Source organism: Colias philodice, chromosome 11 (genome assembly GCF_061535455.1).
Source record: "Colias philodice isolate Cphi_HAF_F1 chromosome 11, ilColPhil1 Martin Lab GWU primary, whole genome shotgun sequence".
Classification (NCBI taxonomy): Eukaryota; Metazoa; Arthropoda; class Insecta; order Lepidoptera; family Pieridae; genus Colias; species Colias philodice.
The window spans coordinates 11,361,038-11,380,852 of NC_143096.1; the positions used below are offsets into that span (position 1 = coordinate 11,361,038).

The 19,815-nt window shown below is 34.8% G+C and overlaps 1 protein-coding gene across 2 annotated transcripts in view; it reads left to right on the forward strand.

The window, feature by feature from the left end:
• Positions 1 to 16,460, forward strand: part of LOC149484890 (very long chain fatty acid elongase 7-like) — a 53,417-nt gene extending 36,957 nt beyond the window's left edge. For both annotated transcript variants that reach the window (XM_089701218.1, XM_089701219.1), the window contains exons 3-7: positions 11,453 to 11,643; positions 12,946 to 13,026; positions 14,602 to 14,764; positions 15,357 to 15,493; positions 16,094 to 16,460. In XM_089701218.1, coding sequence (XP_089557344.1) covers positions 11,453 to 11,643; positions 12,946 to 13,026; positions 14,602 to 14,764; positions 15,357 to 15,493; positions 16,094 to 16,405 — 884 coding nt within the window. In that variant the 3' untranslated portion in view covers positions 16,406 to 16,460. The remainder of the gene's footprint in view (positions 1 to 11,452; positions 11,644 to 12,945; positions 13,027 to 14,601; positions 14,765 to 15,356; positions 15,494 to 16,093) is intronic.
• Positions 16,461 to 19,815: the final 3,355 nt, after the last annotated feature.

The following is a 19,815-nucleotide window of genomic DNA, read 5'->3' on the forward strand; positions in this document are numbered from 1 at the left end:
GCCCTTATTAGGATACTCATTGTAGGCCCTAATAAGCGATTTAATAGTACATTCATTGTGAAATAACTATAATATACCGCATAGATCGACATTGCGTCATCTATTATTTTTTGCTTAAAATATATTTTATTCCGCCCGTAACATTAAGTTACGCGTATATTATTATTAAAATAGTTAATTAAAACTATATTCATATCGTTTATCCGCAGTTATAACGCTAAAATCATTATAAATCGAACATATTTCATCATATTTATTTACCCGCTACCCGCACTCGAAATTTATAACGTTATCTAGGTCATTCCGCGATCCGCTGTTATAATCCGACCATATTGAAAATTCATACTCGGTTCATATTACGCTTGCGTCGCTGACCTACTTTATTTAGTCGTATTACTTGTTATTGTAACTTGTATTGTAACATTCTCTGTTTGAATATATACTTTTGTTATTAAAAATGCCGCCTAAGAAAATGACTAAGTTACCTGATAGTGACGCTTCGGATGTTAATGATTCGGAAGATATAAATGATTCGCAGTTATCCATGTTATTAGCTAAACGCGAAATTATATTCGAAATGGTGCAAAGAATTTATGATTTGTCTTTGAACATTCAAAACAACGCTGCGCTTATGGAAAGTTTCCTTGACGAGTCCGCGCAGGTAGAATCATTACGCGATGATTATAAACAGTGTTTAGACGAATACAATACTCGCTTATTATTATTAACACCTACCGCGAAACCTGATTATAAAAGCCTCGTTGCATTCGAGTCTTTATATAGCAGGATTAAAAGAATTAAATCGCAATATTCGCAACCAAGTCCGTCACACGGAGATATTAATAATTTGCATAAAAATAGGCCTAAATTACCGCCTATCGAATTAGTACCATTTTCGGGTGATATTCGCTCATTTCCGCTGTTTCTTTCGAATTTTGAATCAGTTGTTCATAACAATCCCGGCCTTACAGATGCCGAGCGTTTATATTATTTACTAGGTAAATTAACGGGGAAGGCCACAACTGTTATAGCTGGTATAACCCCCTCCGCTGAAAATTATAATTTAATATTACAAACTTTAAAAGATAAATATGATGATAAACGTATGTTGGTTTCCGCGTATTTAAATCAAATGTTTGATTTTAAACCTTTGCATTCTCCGTCCGCAACAAACTTTGATTTATTTACAGATAACTTTGTTAGCGCAGTGCGCGCCTTACAAAATATAAAGTTAGATAATATTACAGATTTAATGATTGTTCATATCGCGTTGAAGAAGTTAGATTCAGATACTGTTCGCGCTTTCGAGACAAAGTTTGGTAGTGAAATGCCTACTTTTGATAATTTAGTTCAATTTATTCAAACTCGTGCGAAGGTATTAGAACGCATTCATCCTTCCACAAATTCGGGAATAAATAAACCGCCTCGAAAGTATAATAATTATAACCGCAGTTCAAATAATATCTCGTCTGCTCCTCCTAAGTATCAGTCTTACGTAACAACCGCTGATTCCGCATATAGTTGTCTTTGTACAAATATTACGCATCAAAATTTATATAAATGTTCGAGTTTTCATAAAATGAGTCCGCAGGAACGTTTGAAATGCGTAAAGGATAGAAACGCGTGTATAAATTGTCTCAGTATAAAACATCGAGTTTCTAGTTGTTCGTCGTATTCTGGCTGTCGCGTTTGTAAATTAAAACATCATACGATGTTACATTTGAAACGCGAATCGTCCATTCCCGCGCCTGCGTCTCACCCCCCGCCGCGCAGCACACCGCCGTTGCCTGCGCCGTCCGCGTCGGGCGAGTGCGTCCGCTCCGACATTGCGCTATGTACCGCTAGCTATACAGCTGATACTGATAACGCATTTCAATGCAACGCGCCCGCGAATAAACAATGTACTATTTTATTATCAACCGCTGAAGTCGTATCTTATAATTGTAAAGGCGAACGGCTTGTTATTCGCGCGCTTTTAGATTCCGCTTCGCAAAGTCACTTCATTACGAATGAATGTTGTGAACGTTTAGGTATTAAACCGCAGAAAACCGAACGTACTATTATTAAGGGGTTCGGTGGTTCAGAAAAAATTATAAATAGTAATTCCGTAAATATAAAATTTTATTCGCGTCTTGACAACAACATATCTTTTAATATTTCACCGCTAGTTGTTGATCATGTTACGGATTTATTACCTACCGCTGTTATAGACACTTCTGTCTTATCGAATATTTCGCATTTACCGCTCGCAGATGAGAGTTTTGGTACGCCAAATAAAATCGATTTATTAATCGGTGCTTCTCTGTTCCCTCATCTGCTTCTCCCCGACGTAGTTCATGAATCTCGTGACTCGTCGGCGCCCGCTGCATTGCGCACGGTGTTAGGCTATGTAATAATGGGTTCAGTACCCACCATACCTAACATACATAAACCGCCCTTGACGTGTTGTCACGTTCAAGAGACCGCCGCTATTGACTCATTAGTCAGGCGTTTCTGGGAGCTCGAGGAGCTTCCTACCGCACCGCCCGTTCAACATCCCGATGATGTTGAATGTAAAGAATATTATAAATTAACTACAACCCGCGACCCCGTGAGTGGTAGATATATTGTTTCGCTTCCATTTAAGGATGATTTCTACACTCTCGGTGACTCATTTAATATTGCCCGCAAAACGTTTCATGTGCCTCGAAAGAAAGCTTCAAGCTTCACCTAAATTAAGGTTGGCATATGATGACGTCATAAAAGATTATCTAACGAAAAAATTATATTTCACCCGCGCCTCCGTATGATCCGCGTGACCCTACACCTATTTATATTATACCGCATCACGCTGTTCTGCGAGAGGATAAATCGTCGACTAAGCTGCGCATGGTTTTAGATGCTAGCATGCCAACTTCTGAAAGCCAGCGTTCATTGAATGACCTTCTGCATGTTGGATCGAATTTACAAGGCAATTTGTTTACAATAATTTTAGGTTTTCGTCTCCACGCGATTGCCATGACCGCCGATTGCCGCCAACAATTCCTGCAGATATTCGTGCGTGAGTTTGATCGTCGTTTTCAATGTTTTTTATATCGTTTCAGCCCGCAGGATCCGCTGCTTCTTTATCAATTTAATCGAGTTTGTTTCGGCATCAAGTCTAGTCCTTATCATGCACTGCGCACGGTAAGACGGCTCATAGAAGATGACGGCGCGAAATATCTGCTCGCGAGTAGCATTGCGTCTTCCTCGTTGTATATGGATGATATCGCCTTCTCTATTCCCACGGAATGTGAAGCAGTTTCCGCGTCGCAGCAGCTCATCGATTTGTTTAAGGGAGCTCAGTGGGATCTAGTTAAATGGAATAGTAGTAGTAAAAATGTGTTAGATAATCTTCCCGCTTCGCACAAACTTTTACCCTCCGCGGTGGAGTTTGATAAGACCGTGCAACATAAATTACTTGGTCTGCATTGGTCTACTGTTCATAATTGTTTTTTATTTTAAAATTACCGCTCCCGCCGATGTGATGTGCACTAAGCACTCCATCTTGTCAATTACCGCCCGTCTGTGGGACATGATGGGCTTCGCTGCTCCCACAGTCGTGTATAACATCCCATCAGATAATTTCTACCATGTTTCTGGTATTGAAAATCCCGCTGACGTTCTTTCGCGTGGCATTATGCCACAAAATCTCGTACCGCACCCTCTGTGGTTCCACGGACCCCAGTGGGCTCGTTCGGACCCATCTGAATGGCCTCTTAGGAGTCTCGATGGTGAGTCTATTGCAGACATTCCCGAACGAAAATTATTAGCACACACTGTGTGCCCGCCTATAAAGCATTGCGCTTTATACGATACCGCCCTACGATAGGTTCCTTATATTATTAACCCGCCGCGGTGTTATGATGACCGTAGAGGAACCTAATTTCGCTGAGAATAAAATTATTCCCGCCCTGCAAAATAAATATTTTGCAGAGGAGTATTATAATATACTCTTTTATAAATTTTATTCGCAGGCTCTCAACCGCTTGAGGCCTTTTATTCGCAACAGACTTATCCTCATCGGACGTCTAAGCGATTCCGCCCTGGAATATGCACATAAGCATCCAGTGATATTACCGCGCAATGATCACAAAATTATCATGATCATTGACTATTATCATATTAAATATATGAATACCATAACGCATTTGTTTCGTGTTATTTTAATTACCGCGCTTTTACTAGCATTACCCGCGCCTCAAGTCAAATCTGATCACGTCAGTTTGCTTGATAGGCATTCGCTACTGGACAAGTTAGTTCAGTCGTTTTGGAAACGTTGGAGATTGGAATACTTACACGGTTTGCAGGTTAGGCAGAAATGGAATACGCCTTCCACACCTATTACTCCTGGAACGGTCGTGGTTGTGATAAATTATAATACACCGCCCCTAACCTGGCGTTTAGCCGTCGTAGAGAAAGTACATCCTTCAAAGGACGACGTCGCGCGCGTTTGTACAGTTAGAACCGCTAAGGGAACTTACCTTCGCCCGGTCGTTCGTTTATGTCCGCTTCCAAGACAATAGTTATATCGCATTAAGTATATTACCGCAGTTAGTTAAGTTTAATTTTAAGTTTTGCACCGCTTTCGTTTATAATTTCTTAGTTATAATACCGCCGTGACTTTAGGAATTTTTTTATACCCCGCTCGCTTTACGCGATCCTAGAGTCATAGAATTTGTTAGTTGTAATACCGCCGTGACTTTAGGAATTTATATACCCCGCTCGCATTACGCGATCCTAGAGTCATAGAATTTGTTAGTTATATTTCCGCCGTGACTTTTAGGATTTTTTATTATCCCGCTCGCATTTTGCGCTCCTAGAGCCATAGAACTTGTTATTTATATTACCGCCGTGGCTCTTAGGACTTTTATCAACCCGCGCGCATTATGCGATCCTAGAGTCATAGTTTTTCGCTGTACCTTATGATTGGTTTTAAATGGTGACCCATTTAGGGCGGGTGGATATGGTAACGCCAATATAATTAAAATAGTAAATGTAGAAATTAAACGTTTATTATTTGTGTGGTGTGTTCCTTCATCCTTCCCTACATACGAGCACAACCAATCATCGCGTGGTCACTAACCACGTGACACGTCCAATAAGACGTGAACGCGACGTTCGTGTCGCTGGAGTCAGTCGGGTTCGCTCCGTTCCTTCGCGAGGTTCGGGACTCGGCCACCGCCGGAGAGCTTCCACGAGGCTCTCTAGATCATCAGGCATTGTGCCCTTGTAACACCACCGGGGTATCCCGTGCCCCGGCCCTTGGTCGCGCTCACCGCCGCGTGTGTGTTTGTGTGGAGTGTGGGACTGGACGCCGTTCTTGCCCGCCGCGAGCTGGAGGACCCTGACCGCGTGGCGGCGCGTGTGTTCTGGACGCTACTCCCTCCGACGAGGTACGTGCCGTGTGTATCCTGTCTATCCCTCTTTGCTAACACCACGTAGATCTAAATACAGTCCACTTTCATATCGAAGAATATATTTACGTATATTTTTATATTGGCGCGACCAATTAATATCTCAAAAAATTGCTCCTTAAATGCTCCATCAGAATCTGTAATTGCTCCACTTCTATAATTATTAGTTTATTTATAATTAATTTAAAAAAAAATCCAAATACTGAAAACTTGATTTCCCTATAGAATGAAAAATATTCACTTTTCATAGAAAATTTTTTTGCAAAAAAATTGCTCCCGATTTGCTCTATCAATTACAAAAAAAAAATTATTTAATTTTGATAATTTTTACAATAATTAACTGAAAAACTATGTTTGCATAGTAAACTACTGCGCTGTGACATCAACAATTAAATTAAATTTATTTATTTTCTCATCACAAATGCACAATCAACACATACATTGTTAATCTATATATCTTATTGTCGTTGCGACGCATAACTCATAAGGGTCATAGGTATTTACACGTATCAGCACTGCAGCGATATCTATTAAGACCTTAATGTTTATGTTTTCTTATTTATATTATTTACTAGATTTCCGCCCGCGGCTTCGCCCGCGCAGTCAAAGAAAAGCCCTCATAGTTCCCGTTCCCGTGAGATTTCCGGGATTGCGTCATTTTCTCGAGATAGCCTATGTCCTTTCTCGGGTATCAAAATATCTCCATACCAAATTTCATGAAAATTGGTTCAGTAGTTTAGGCGTGATTGAGTAACAGACAGACAGACAGAGTTACTTTCGCATTTATAATATTAGTGTGGATAGTGATTGAGTCAACAATTGAATAACAAGTGTAAGTACTATTTTATTCAATAATAATGAACAATTAATAAATATTTCTACTGTCAATCATCATCAAAGTATTGAATTGGTATTAATAATTGAATTTGAATTTCTGTTTACTATAAGAAAAATTAATATGCACTTTTTATTTCAGGGTGTGAAGGGATTCAGTAAAGGAGTTTTAAATTATTGAAGAGTGGTAATTATTTAGAAGTAGGGTTCGCGAAAAAAATTGAGCCCTACTTTTATATAATCACCTGAAAATTTTTCACTAGAGTATAATTAATAATTCTTTATAATTATATAAAGAATTATTTTTGACAATAAGTTTTACATAAAAATTTTACTTATTACATAAATTAATTATTGAGTTTCATCTAGCAAAAGTTGAAAGAAACAGATATTATTATGTATTTAAAATTATTCTTATCATAGGTATGTTTATAAACATTTCCCTACCCATCCCTAAACTCGCATATTACGTTTATTCGTATTATTAAAACTTCAAGTAATTTTTAATTAATTTGTGTTTCAGTCGCTTGTTTCATCTTTCGGTGTCAAGTTGCTATCGTTTGCGGGAACTATGCGGGTTTTCCTTTGAAAACGCGGGCGAAGCGGCGGGCAGAAATCTAGTAAATAATATAAATAAGAAAACATAAACATTAAGGTCTACAGATGTCGCTGCAGTGCTGATACATGTAAATATGGCCCTTATGCGTCGCAACAGCAATAATTGATGACGTCACAGCGCAGTAGTTTACTATGTAAACATAGTTTTTCAGTCAACTATTGTAAAAATTATCAAAATTAAATAATTTTTTTTTGTAATTGATAGAGCAAATCGGGAGCAATTTTTTTGCAAAAAAATTTTTTATGTAAAGTGAATATTTTTCATTCTATAGGGAAATCAAGTTTTCAGTATGTTCATTTTTTTAAAAATTAATTATAAATAAACTAATAATTATAGAAGTGGAGCAATTACAGATTCTGATGGAGCATTTAAGGAGCAATTTTTTGAGATATTAATAATTAAAAAAAATAAACTTTCCGCGCTAACTTCCTTTCGGTAAGGAAATACCATTGAAAAATGACTACGACGTAAAAAAGCGTTTGAAAAGGGTCCTGATTTGCATATTCAAAAATAGACTTTAATAGATAGTAGGAAAATCCAATTTAGTATAACAGAACGAGATAGAAATAATATTATTGTAGTTCATAGTTAATTGGTCGTTACGTATTCTACGATACAATGCACTTTAGTATCTTCGTGTATCGAATGTAAATTATTTATATTGTAATGGTAACACCGTTGTATAGCTTTGATTTTTATTTTATGATAAAGGAAATAAGCTGTAAATATCGCACATCTCACAAAATGATTAACATACTGTTGTATATTTTATTAATATCAAAAAAAAAGTATGAACTCCCATGTGTGGTAAGGGGCAGATGCATTATACATACATCTGTTTCACTGATCGATTTTCTTTAGGGACAAGTAGGTGATCAGCCTTCTGTGTCCTGTCAGACCGAGACATTTTTTTTCTTCGTTTCCACCGGGAATCGAACCCAGGACCCCTTGGTTCTACGTTCTTGCGTCAACCACTGAACCAAGGAGATGGCTAAATTTATTAATTATTATTATTCATATCATAAGGTAGGTATATATTAAACATCAAGTTTCAGGTCTTGGGAAATTCTCAATTGGGATGGTAAGATTATATAATATACTAGCTGTTGCCCGCAGCTTCGCTTGCGTGGAAAAGATTTATTTTCATGGTATAAGTTTTCATCCCCTATTTTATCCCCTTAGGGGATGAATTTTCTAAAATCCTTTCTTAGGGGACACCTACGTTTCAGCCCGATACGTCCAGAGGTTTGGGCTGTGCGTTGATAGATCACTATATCAGTCACCTTTGAGTTTTATATATATAGTTATATACCTATTTAATGTAATTTGTTATGTATATGGTTTGACCGTCTAACTTCGTAGTAGTACCACAGTATTACAATATTATAGGAAATATTGTAATACTGTGGTAGTACCTAATGTAACTCAGAAATGCCACTTGGATCCGTGAAGTGATAAATCTATGTAGTATGTACCTATTTTGATAAAATTGGACTATGTTACCGAAGGCAAAACATTTTTTATCAAGCTCTCAAATAGGGAATAATGTTTATTGACGATTAAAATAAACGATAAAGCTAGATTTATTGTTTTTTATTAAGTATAATATTAATTATTAATATGAAACATAATCATCACATGGTAATTGTAAAACGTCAAGTATCGAGAAAAATCATTTAAGTATTATAGCCCTTGATTTGTATAATAAATTCAGCGCTAGAGTGTGAGCCGATGGTTCATTAATAAATAACTACCTGTGCCCCGCGGTTCTACCCGCATTGCTCCGCTCCTGTTGGTCTTAGCGTGATGATATAATATTATAGCCTATAGCCTTCCTCGTTAGTTTTACTATCGATCAGTGAAATAATTTTTCAAATCAGATCCGTGGTTCCCGTAATAAGTTCAAGCAAACATATAAACTCAATGACTCTATTATAAGTCTGTGGCCAACGTATAAAAATGGCAATTGTAACAGACGCCTATAGAATCGGAAAGATCTAGAATATGGGTTATTAATCAATTATCTCACACGTCAATTTCATTGTTTCAAAGAATCTGAAAACAAATAAACAAATTAACTTGCATTATTATAATTGCGACTCAACATTTACAAGACGTAGAATAATATATATTGTACACTAGCGGTCCGCCCCGGCTTCGCCCGTGGTACATAATATTTACGTTTTCTCTACATAAAAACCATCCTCGTACTTCAAGGAATATAATAAAAAAAGAATGATCGAAATCAGTTCAGCCGTTCTCGAGTTATGCGCTTACCAACACATTTTGCGATTCATTTTTATATATAAGACTAGCGGTCCGCCCCGGCTTCGCCCGTGGTACATGTTTACGTTTTCTCTACATAAAAACCATCCTCGTAATTCAAGGAATATAATAAAAAAAGAATTATCGAAATCGGTTCAGCCGTTCTCGAGTTATGCGCTTACCAACACATTTTGCGATTCATTTTTATATATAAGACTAGCGGTCCGCCCCGGCTTCGCCTGTGGTACATATTTATGTTTTCTCTATATAAGAACCATCCTGGTACTTCAAGGAATATAATAAAAAAAGAATTATCGAAATCGGCCCACCCGTTCTCGAGTTATGCGCTTACCAACACATTTTGCGATTCATTTTTATATATAAGACTAGCGGTCCGCCCCGGCTTCGCCCGTGGTACATGTTTACGTTTTCTCTACATAAAAACCATCCTCGTACTTCAAGGAATATAATAAAAAAAGAATGATCGAAATCGGTTCAGCCGTTCTCGAGTTATGCGCTTACCAACACATTTTGCGATTCATTTTTATATATAAGATTATGTAGGTATATAGCTATTACCTAAATACATTAGGATTAGTCTACGAATGTTTGTAGTGGTTGAACGAAAAATAACAATTGTGGTAACGATTTCCATTTAAACTATATTATAAAATATATTTATAATATAAATATTATGACCATTGCACATTGGCATCAATTTTTATTTGAAATTCGCGGGTATGCTGTGCATTCCTTCATAAAGTAAAAATATGTTGGGATCTCAAAAATGAATTTATTCGTATTGTCTTTACTTTGTTACAATATACATACATAATTAAATAAACGACCAGTGACTAGCGAGTACAACAAACTCCAAGCATGTTTTATATACAATATTTTTCTACGCCATTATTTTTAACATTCCAACAAGATTTTAAATTAAATTAAATTAGTTCTGTAAGCATATCTCACAATACATAATATAAAATATTTATCTACCATATTGCATCGTAATAATTTTTCATTAAACATTATTTATTCAAGTATGAATAAAACCATAAATCCCACAATGTACTAATTTATGTACATTGACACAGTGAGAGATGAAGTAAGCGTTAATCTATAGAATAACACGTGGATAACCAACATTGTAGTATAATATTTGTGGCAAATAGGTTTTTTACGACATGTGTGATATCCTTATGAGAGACATGACTTTGTTGGCCAAAACGTACACAAGGTAAAAAAGACATGTGGCACTCGGGGACTGCCGCGGTAATTCTATTGCATAGCATGCCTTCAAGCCACACCTCAGAGCCCATCGGAGTGGGGAGCGTGAGGTTTTTTTGTTACGGAATTTCTCGATTCGGTCCCCGCGCTCAAGGCCCGCGATAGAAGCTATGCAATAGCTTAAAAAAAAGACGTGTGGCACTCGGGGACTGCCGCGGTAAAGCTATTGCATAGCATGCCTTCAAGCTACACCTCCGAGCCCGTCGGAGTGGGGAGCATGAGGTTTTCTCGTTACGGAATTTCTCGATTCGGTCCCCGCGCTCAAGGCCCGCGATAGAAGCTATGCAATAGCTTAAAAGGATTCGAAAAGGTAAAGGTACATGTATTTACATTGTACTCACACATCTTTGAGAGACGAAGTACCTCATGTACGATAATAATTTTAAAACTACATATATTGTATTTGTATAAAATTTAAAAAGGCATGAATTATCACATAGCTACTTTAGTTTTTATTTTAAAATGCATTTGATATGTTGTACAAAAAAACATAAAAGACGCTTAAGATTATAGTTGATACATATAACCTAGTAAAACTTAAAAAAAAAGCGATCCTACTCTAGCCATGACATTTAACACGCCTAGCCATTAAATCGTTTGTGTCGATAATAAATGTAATAATTATTGTGATCTAACCTTTTCGGTGGACAATACTGTTTTTATTCTATTATTTATGAACTTTGCCCCGAAACTAATTTAACGATTTGTAAAATTCAACAGAAGGTTACGTCATATTATTCTTCAGTGACTTAGGCTATATTTTATATTGTTAGTATCCCGGTTCAATCCAGACAGAGGCCGTCGTTATAAACAGATTTACATCGAATGTATAATCATCATGATTTTAAGAGAGCAATTACGGAATTTCTTGCCGGTTCTTCTCCGTAAAAACTGCTTTCCGAATCGGTGGTTAATGGTACAACTATGTTAGGACGATGCAAAAGTGCTTCTAGAAGAAGTCTCATTTATAAATGTTTGAATTTGAGTATAACTGAATGTTTTGTTTCAGATCCTCGCACAGAAAACTGGTGGTTAATGTCGGGACCAGGGCCTCTCATCACGTTGCTAGCGACATACTTGTACTTCTGTACGTCCGTGGGCCCTCGGTACATGCGAGATAGGAAACCTTATTCATTGAAGAACACGATTGTTGTGTATAATGTGTCGCAGATTCTGATGAGCATCTTCTTGGTTTACGAGGTAAGGACTATTTGTTAATAGCTTTGAAGGTGCAGTAGACCATATTGTATTCAATTGTAAGCTATGTAAAATAATAAAGACTGTATCGTTTGTTGGAAAATCATATAAATAAATAAATAGCTCTAATAGTAATAAGCATGGCTGTGGTGTATTTGTAGGTCTATGTGTTTAATGGTTCTAGATATTGTAGTATTGTTGTGACTGTAGGAAGAAAGCAAAGAGCGTTTCTTGTATGAAACTAGCAAAAACTGAAATGATTCACAATTTTCTTTGCTAATTAGAGTTTGGATCAGAAAAGAACCGAAAAGTTGGGTATTTTGATTGGATTTGTCTTAATATTTTCATGCTTTTTTCGATGCGTGAACTTTTTTGTTTAACTTTAAATAATGTACGAATGTATATTGTAGGTTTAATTTACACGCGTAAGAACGTAGTTATGTTCATTATGATAAAAGTATTTTTTTGTGTTACATATAATAATGTTTATTATATCCGTATGTAAAGAACAAGTTAAATAATTATCATATTTTCCTGGATATGCACGTGTAAACATATTTTTAATTATTTTTGTTAAGTGGGGTTTATGAAAAAAATATTTGACAAAAAGTTGTTATATAAAAAGGCTTAAGTATGTGTAAAAAAGGTTATTATGCTTATTTAATTTATTTAATTAATAAATAATGAGTTTAAAATTATAGGATCAATTTAATTATTTATAGAGCCATAAATTATACGAAATAAAAGTAGATTATTTTGAAATATTATGATAAATTTTCAAAACAACGAATTAAGATGAAACAGTTATTATAAATAAAATGGTTACCTAATATAGGTAATTTATAAAACTAAAAAACACGCTTAAACTCATGAAATTATTGTATTGTCCCTGATCCTTGATAAGTGTAAAAATATTGAATTAAATATCTCAGTTAGTGGGCCAAAATCGAGTCTAAAAGAGTTGGTTACATACAAACATACAGCTGAAGCTAATAAAAGCTAATAAGCGACATATTATGGAAATTTACTAAAGTACAAGCAAAATTTCCGCATTATAAAACAAATGGCGCATTGACCGAAATCTGTGTCCTTTGACATTTGGTTTTTTTAACAGTCATAAAAATAACATTTAATAGTTACAATGGAATATGAACTTTAAAATAAAGACATAAAGCTGTTATTACAATGCACTAGCCAATCCTGACATTCACATAGCATAATATTGTTCCGTCCGTGATTTACAGATTCGGTTTCCTTTTTTATTGTTTTATGTGTTATTAAGAAAAAACTTATTTTCTTTTACAGGGTTTAGTATCGGGTTGGTGGAATGACTATAATTTCTCATGTCAGCCCGTCGATTATTCAGACAGCCCGAAAGCAAGAAGGGTAAGTTTATTTTTCCATAATAAATTAAAAAATATTGTTTTTTAAGAAAATATAGAGCATTAGAAATTAAACATAATAGTGGACAGTGAGTGAAAGTATTAAATATTTTATCATGTAACTCAAAAAAAAATTTAGGTATTTTTATCATAATTATCCAGTACCTATTATTAGTTTTGGGTATGAACAAAGGGGACCTTGCTTGGCTTGTTACCTTTTGCCCTGGTTGCCTGGAAGAGATCACTTCTAAGTGATAAGGCCTTCTAATAAACTATACTGTTTTTTTTTGTTTTGTATATTAGCAATAAGTTTTCTATGTATAGTTTTATTGAAGAGTAAAAAAAATAAAATAAAAAATAAAATAGAACGTTCATTTATCTGTTAAGTATTTACTGGTAAGTGGAAAAGACGCTGAAAAAACAATCATAATACATAAAAAACATGACTTTTTAAATTATAAACTTTAGCATAAGTAGAGTACTTAGAACTGTCACGTCAGTCAGCTTAAAACAAGAAAATGAGGGTAGTTAATTTCATCACCAAGGCAATATTTCACATTATCGATATGTGCTTGTGCTTATTAAAAACTTTGACAATTAAAAAATTATAAGGATAACTCTAATTTGTATTAAAACCGTTATTTAAATCGTGTTTTTTTACTGCTGTAAGTAATAATTGTATAATGAGTTATTTATTCGGCTATTAAACTGTAAACGAAGAAGAAACGCGAAGATAATATTTCGTTAATTCCTTGTTCATTTCTTGCTACACAAAACACATTAAGCCAAATGTTCACTGTAGCTAATCGAATCGAAAAAAATTACAATTTTATTTACATGATTTTAAATGTTTTAAATCCTACTAATATTATAAATGCGAAAGTTTGTGAGGATGTTTGTGTGTGTGTGTTTGTTACTATTTCACGCAAATACTATTGAACCGATTACAATGAAATTCAGCACACATATAGAGGGTAACTTGGATTAACACATAGGATAGGTTTTATCCCGGAAATCCCACGGGAACTATGCGGGTTTTCCTACGAAAACGCGGGCGAAGCTGCGGGCGGAAATCTAGTTTTATATATTTGTAGCTTTCCGCCCACAGCTTCACCCGCATTGTAAAAAGAAATCAAGCATATTTCCGTTCCCGTGGGATGTCCAGGATATTATATAGATTCCAAATATAACTATCCTATGTCCTTACTCGGGTCTTAAACTATATTAGTACAGTAATTTCATCCAAATCGGTTCAGTAGCTGATTCTTGAAGAAGACAAACAGACAGAGTTACTTTCCCATTTATAATTTTAGTTAGGATTGTGCTAAACGAGAAACCCAAAATCTAAACCTTATATAATAACTAGCGGCCCGCCCCGGCTTCGCCCGTGGTACATATGAAAAATAGATGTTGGCCGATTCTCAGACTTACCCGATATGCACAGAAAATTTCATGAGAATCGGTCCACCCGTTTCGGAGGAATATGCAGACTAACATTGTGACACGAGAATTTTATATATATAAGATAATAAAAAAAAACTGTTATAAACGTTTACATATATATGTTTTTTTCGAATAGATGGCAGCTGCAGTCTGGTGGTACTTCTTTGCGAAAATAATCGAATTACTGGACACAATATTCTTTGTTTTGAGGAAGAAAAATAGACAGATATCGTTCCTCCATCTTTACCATCACACTATGATGCCGATTTGCGCTTGGATTGGTACTAAATTCTTGGCAGGTTAGTTCCTCAATAATTTTATTTAAGACTTGAAATGTTAAAATATAAAATTCCCAATTGCGACTCTTTCTATTTAACAAAATAACCTTTTGTGATTTTCATGTTACAATAAAAAAGCAGAAAATTTGTAACTTAAAACCTCCTACTCAAAAAAAATATCCCTTAGTTTGCTGACCTTCATGATGCAGTAAAAAATAATAACGTTTATAACGTTATTTTTGTTACTTTGAAACCTTTTGTAAATCTTAATTCCAGACCAATACCATATTGTTTTCCTGTATTCATATGATTAAGAATTTGACCGCCTCCTAAGTACAGTGGTTGACGCGTGAGCGTAGAACCGTGGGGTACTGGGTTCGATTCCCGGTGGAGACGAAGAAAAACAAATGTCTCGGTCTGGCAGGACACACAAGGTTGATCACCTACTTGTCCCTAAAGAAAATCGATCAGTGAAACAGATGTATAATGCATTGCCCTTACCCTACTAGGTGACATGGGACTTCAATTATATGATTAAGAATGATTACGTTATTTCAATTAATATCATTTCAGCCTTTAATATTTTCTAAAAGTATGTGTTTATTAATTTCAGGTGGCCACGGAACGTTGCTGGGTGTGATAAACTCCTTTATCCACATCATCATGTACTCCTACTATCTGATCTCTGGTCTTGGCCCACAATACCAGAAATTCCTTTGGTGGAAGAGACATGTCACCACCTTGCAACTGGTAAGTTCTTTCTTTACCTTTTTTTATTAAACTTGTTTTAGCATCAACTATAATTGTTAATATTAAAGTTGCTCTATTAAATTCAGAGAAATTCAAAATTCAAATTCCTTTATTTCCCCAAAAAATACAAAATACCAGTTATAATACTGAAGTGGGAGACAGAAGCCCAAACTGAGTAAACCCTGTGCTATGGGTCCCTCGTTTAGAAATATGAATAACAATTAGAATTTTATCAATTCCAGCATCAACTATTATCATTATTAAGATTGTACCAAATGCTCTATTAAATTCAACGATAGAATTATGATTAACAATAATAATTTTGATAGTCAGTTTGAATTCATTAACACAAAACACAATGACACAATATTTGAATGTTAAAGTCTTATTACCTAATCAATCTAACCTTCTTAAGTTTAAGCAAAGCATTCGAAACGGTTGCTTTTCCGTGAATCCTAAAGTAATATTGAAAATATGTTTTACTTTGTCTTGAGTTGTACTAATTGATTTATTATTATATTCTAACAGATCCAATACATTGACTATAAGTGTAACTGTTTCTTTAATTAGATTTACTGATTTATTATTATCTTCTTCCAGATCCAATTCTGCATTATCTTCTACCACAACTTTAGTGTCATGTTCTGTGATTGCAACTACCCCAAATTCATCAACTTCTTACTGACTCTCAACGCTGGAATATTCCTATACATGTTTGGCAGGTTCTATTACAGAAATTACGTAAAATCTGACGAAAGAGACTTTAAACCTATTACAAATACAAATGGAGTGTCAAATGGTGTTTCAAATGGTCTTTCAAATGGTGTTGTTAATGGAGTGTCAAATGGTGTTTCTGGTCTTTCAAATGGTATTTCAAATGGTGTTGTTAATGGAAAATTGAAAGAGTCTTAGTTATAATTGCTCAATTACATTAAGAATATTGTTATGTGATTTAAGCGCGTCACACACGGTGAAGATACTATAATATTTTGTTACAAATGACCCGAAACACTGACACAAAATTTCGGGTCATTTGTAACAGGATGGCGGTTCTACAGGGGTCTTAGTACGCAATGACAAAAAAAAATGATGGTCAGAACGCTGATTTGTCATTGCGTACTAAGACCCCTGTAGAACCGCCATCCTGTTACAAATGACCCGAAATTTTGTATCAGTGTTTCGGGTCATTTGTATGTATGCAATGACAAAAAGAAAAATGATGGTCAGAACGCTGATACCGGATACCTTAAGATACTGTAATATAAAATATTACAGTATCTTAAGATAAAATATTATAGTATCTTCACCGTGTGTGACGCGCTTTAGTTTAATTATAAAATATAGATTTGAATGTAAGACTTAAAGCAATTGATACTGGCATTCATCGACATCACTTCATACTGTACCACCGTATTTTACAAGTAGTATCAGAGTTGCAAGTATGTCTAGTGTTTAAAATGATATAATTCATTAAATTACAGAAGAAGTAGAGTATTACTATTTTTATAATATGTATTATGAATTTAGAAGCATGACACAAAATAGTAACACCTACTTTTTATGTGAAAACATCAAGTACAAAGTATTGTGTCTTCATAGTTTATAGCCTTATAGCTAATCGTTGAAGAATATACAGACAGTGATTATATATCTAAACTTCTTTACTGGGAAACTATCTATTGGAAAATTTAAAGGTGTATTCTCAATAGTTTCACGATAGTATTGATGAGATTTTTTTTTAGAATAGAAAAAAATCGATCACGAGGCAGGATTCGAACCCTCGTCTTGCGCCTTTCCGGAGATACGCCTGACCTCGTACTGGCTTCACGTGATCCCGCCAGAACAATAAAATTAAATTTCTTCTACTCTTCCGATTTTATTTGTTTATGGGAAAACCCACAAAAGACGCAGATTCGAATCCCGCCATTTTTTTCGGTTCTTTAAAAAGATCTCATTTACAAAGCACTTGAATGCTATCAAACTAAATATCAAATAGTATTGATACTAGAATATACTAGAAATAGACTAGAAATTTACAACACGTGTAATCACTCCGATAAATAATAGTAATAAAAATCAATTACCTTTGTATGCGATCAAAGAGTGACTATACATAATTATTTAAGTTGGTTGATGACTTCAGAAATGCCTAGATGTTGTAATAATTGTAAGTAATATGCAAATTGATCATGGATGATGATAAAAGTAAATCCCCTGTTAAAATAATGTAAAGAATAACATCATAAAATGTTTGTACAAAGTACATTGGATTTTTTGTAACAACAATAATGAATGGTAATGAACATTGAATTAATTTTTACAATTAGGATAATTTATAAGTCTACTAAATAAGAATTATTACGATTGCGGTGATTTTAAATTGTTTTTTTTTTAAGATGTATTTTTTATGTAAGTACCAAAGTTGTAAGTAGATAATATTTTATATTTTATACTGTAATTGAGTGTATAGGGAAAAAAATTGGTTGTCTGTAAAGTCTGTTTACTGACGAAAGTTGAACGTGACAACGTCCGATTGTGCTTCTTTGTCGCTCGTTCCGCGCTCTCGCTCGCACTTCAAGCCTTACATGGAACGCCTCAGAGCGAGGTAACGCCGCATGAGTCATGTTTTTTCGTGCGTGCAGCCGGCTCTATCGAATTATAAGACGTTGTCACGTCAAAAATATAAAATAAGTACTAAAAAATCAACAGTTCAAGAACAGGTGCGTTTATATTATAATATATCATTTCACATGACGACTGTGATATTTATTTTATAGAATATCATGAAAATTTCATTTTTCTAACTTTGCATATTTTAATGAAATTTCTAATCTTATTGTAATAACATTATACTGTTTTTTTAAAGCATAATATGACTGTATTTGCACAAAATAAACAAATCCAGGACATACATATTATTAAGCTATTGCATAGCTTCTATCGCGGGCCTTGAGCGCGGGGACCGAATCGAGAAATTCCGTAACGAAAAACCTCACGCTCCCCACTCCGACGGGCGCGGAGGTGTGGCTTGAAGGCATGCTATGCAATAGCTTTACCGCGGCAGTCCCCGAGTGCCACACGTCTTTTTTTTTGGATTTTAGGGTGTTGTCAAAAGTTGTTGTTCCAATGCTTCTAACTTAGATTAAAATTTTGATAAATGGTTGTTGTAAAATTCATTTCTGAATTCTAATGGGCCCTCTACACACTGGGCAAAGTTGGCCCAACATGACCGTCGACCTTAATATTAAAGCATCTGCCCCTAGTGTGAGTTTGATCGAGTACGAAACGTTACTATCGCGTCTGCGTCACAGCCAAATTAGTATGGGAAATCGAACAGGGCCCCTAGTGGACGTATGGGGAAGCTTTGATTCCCCATACAAATTTCGCTGTGACGCAGACGCGATAGTAACGTTTCGTACTCGATCAAACTCACACTAGCCCCTCGGGAAAATAATGTTTGCTGCTATTACGGTGATTATGAATACATCTACAATAACGGCCGATAATATACATTGTGAAGAGGGCCCATAAGAGACCACAAATCTGTCTGTCATATTAATGAACACCATTTGATTATTCATTTTACTTACCTATGAGAATTTAGTTTAATAATATGAATATAGTCGAAACATTATATGCAAAAAAATTTTAATTTTTTTATCAATATTCATTTCAAAGAAATGTGAATTGAACAAACAAAATCATAATAAAAATGACAGTAAAATAGTAAAAAATTTTATACTGATATAGACTTTTTAATACACTACAAAAATACCATGTTATTGCCTACATTGTAAAATGGACTTTCTCCATTATTGTATATTTTTTCACGTCCTATATTAGAAAGATTTTAGATAATATTTAATGGATACTACTATTAAATTTTTATTGATTATTGGTAAGAAAAGGCATTAAAAACAGGAAAAGGGTTATTGTAATTATATCTTCTCATATAAAACTCTATAAGTGGTGAAAATAGTCAGAGTAAGTGCCGATTTTTCAATCCTTGGTTAAAATTTATCCGTCCAATAAAGTATTACACGAACATATTAAAATGTTACTGTAAACTGTCAAAAACGGACAATACATTTTTGAAATGGTAGTTTAATACGTTATTCGATGAATAAGTTTTAACCAAGGATTGAAAAATCAGCCCTAAATGTAAGCTCTATGAGATGCATTTTATATTTATTTTACACCCACATAAGACTTATTTTTTATAAGAATAAATGTAATAAGGTTTTATATAATGATGTTTGATTTATTAAACCCCATCCTATATACAGTGTGGAAATTTTCGATGGGCCCTGAAGGGAAAGTAC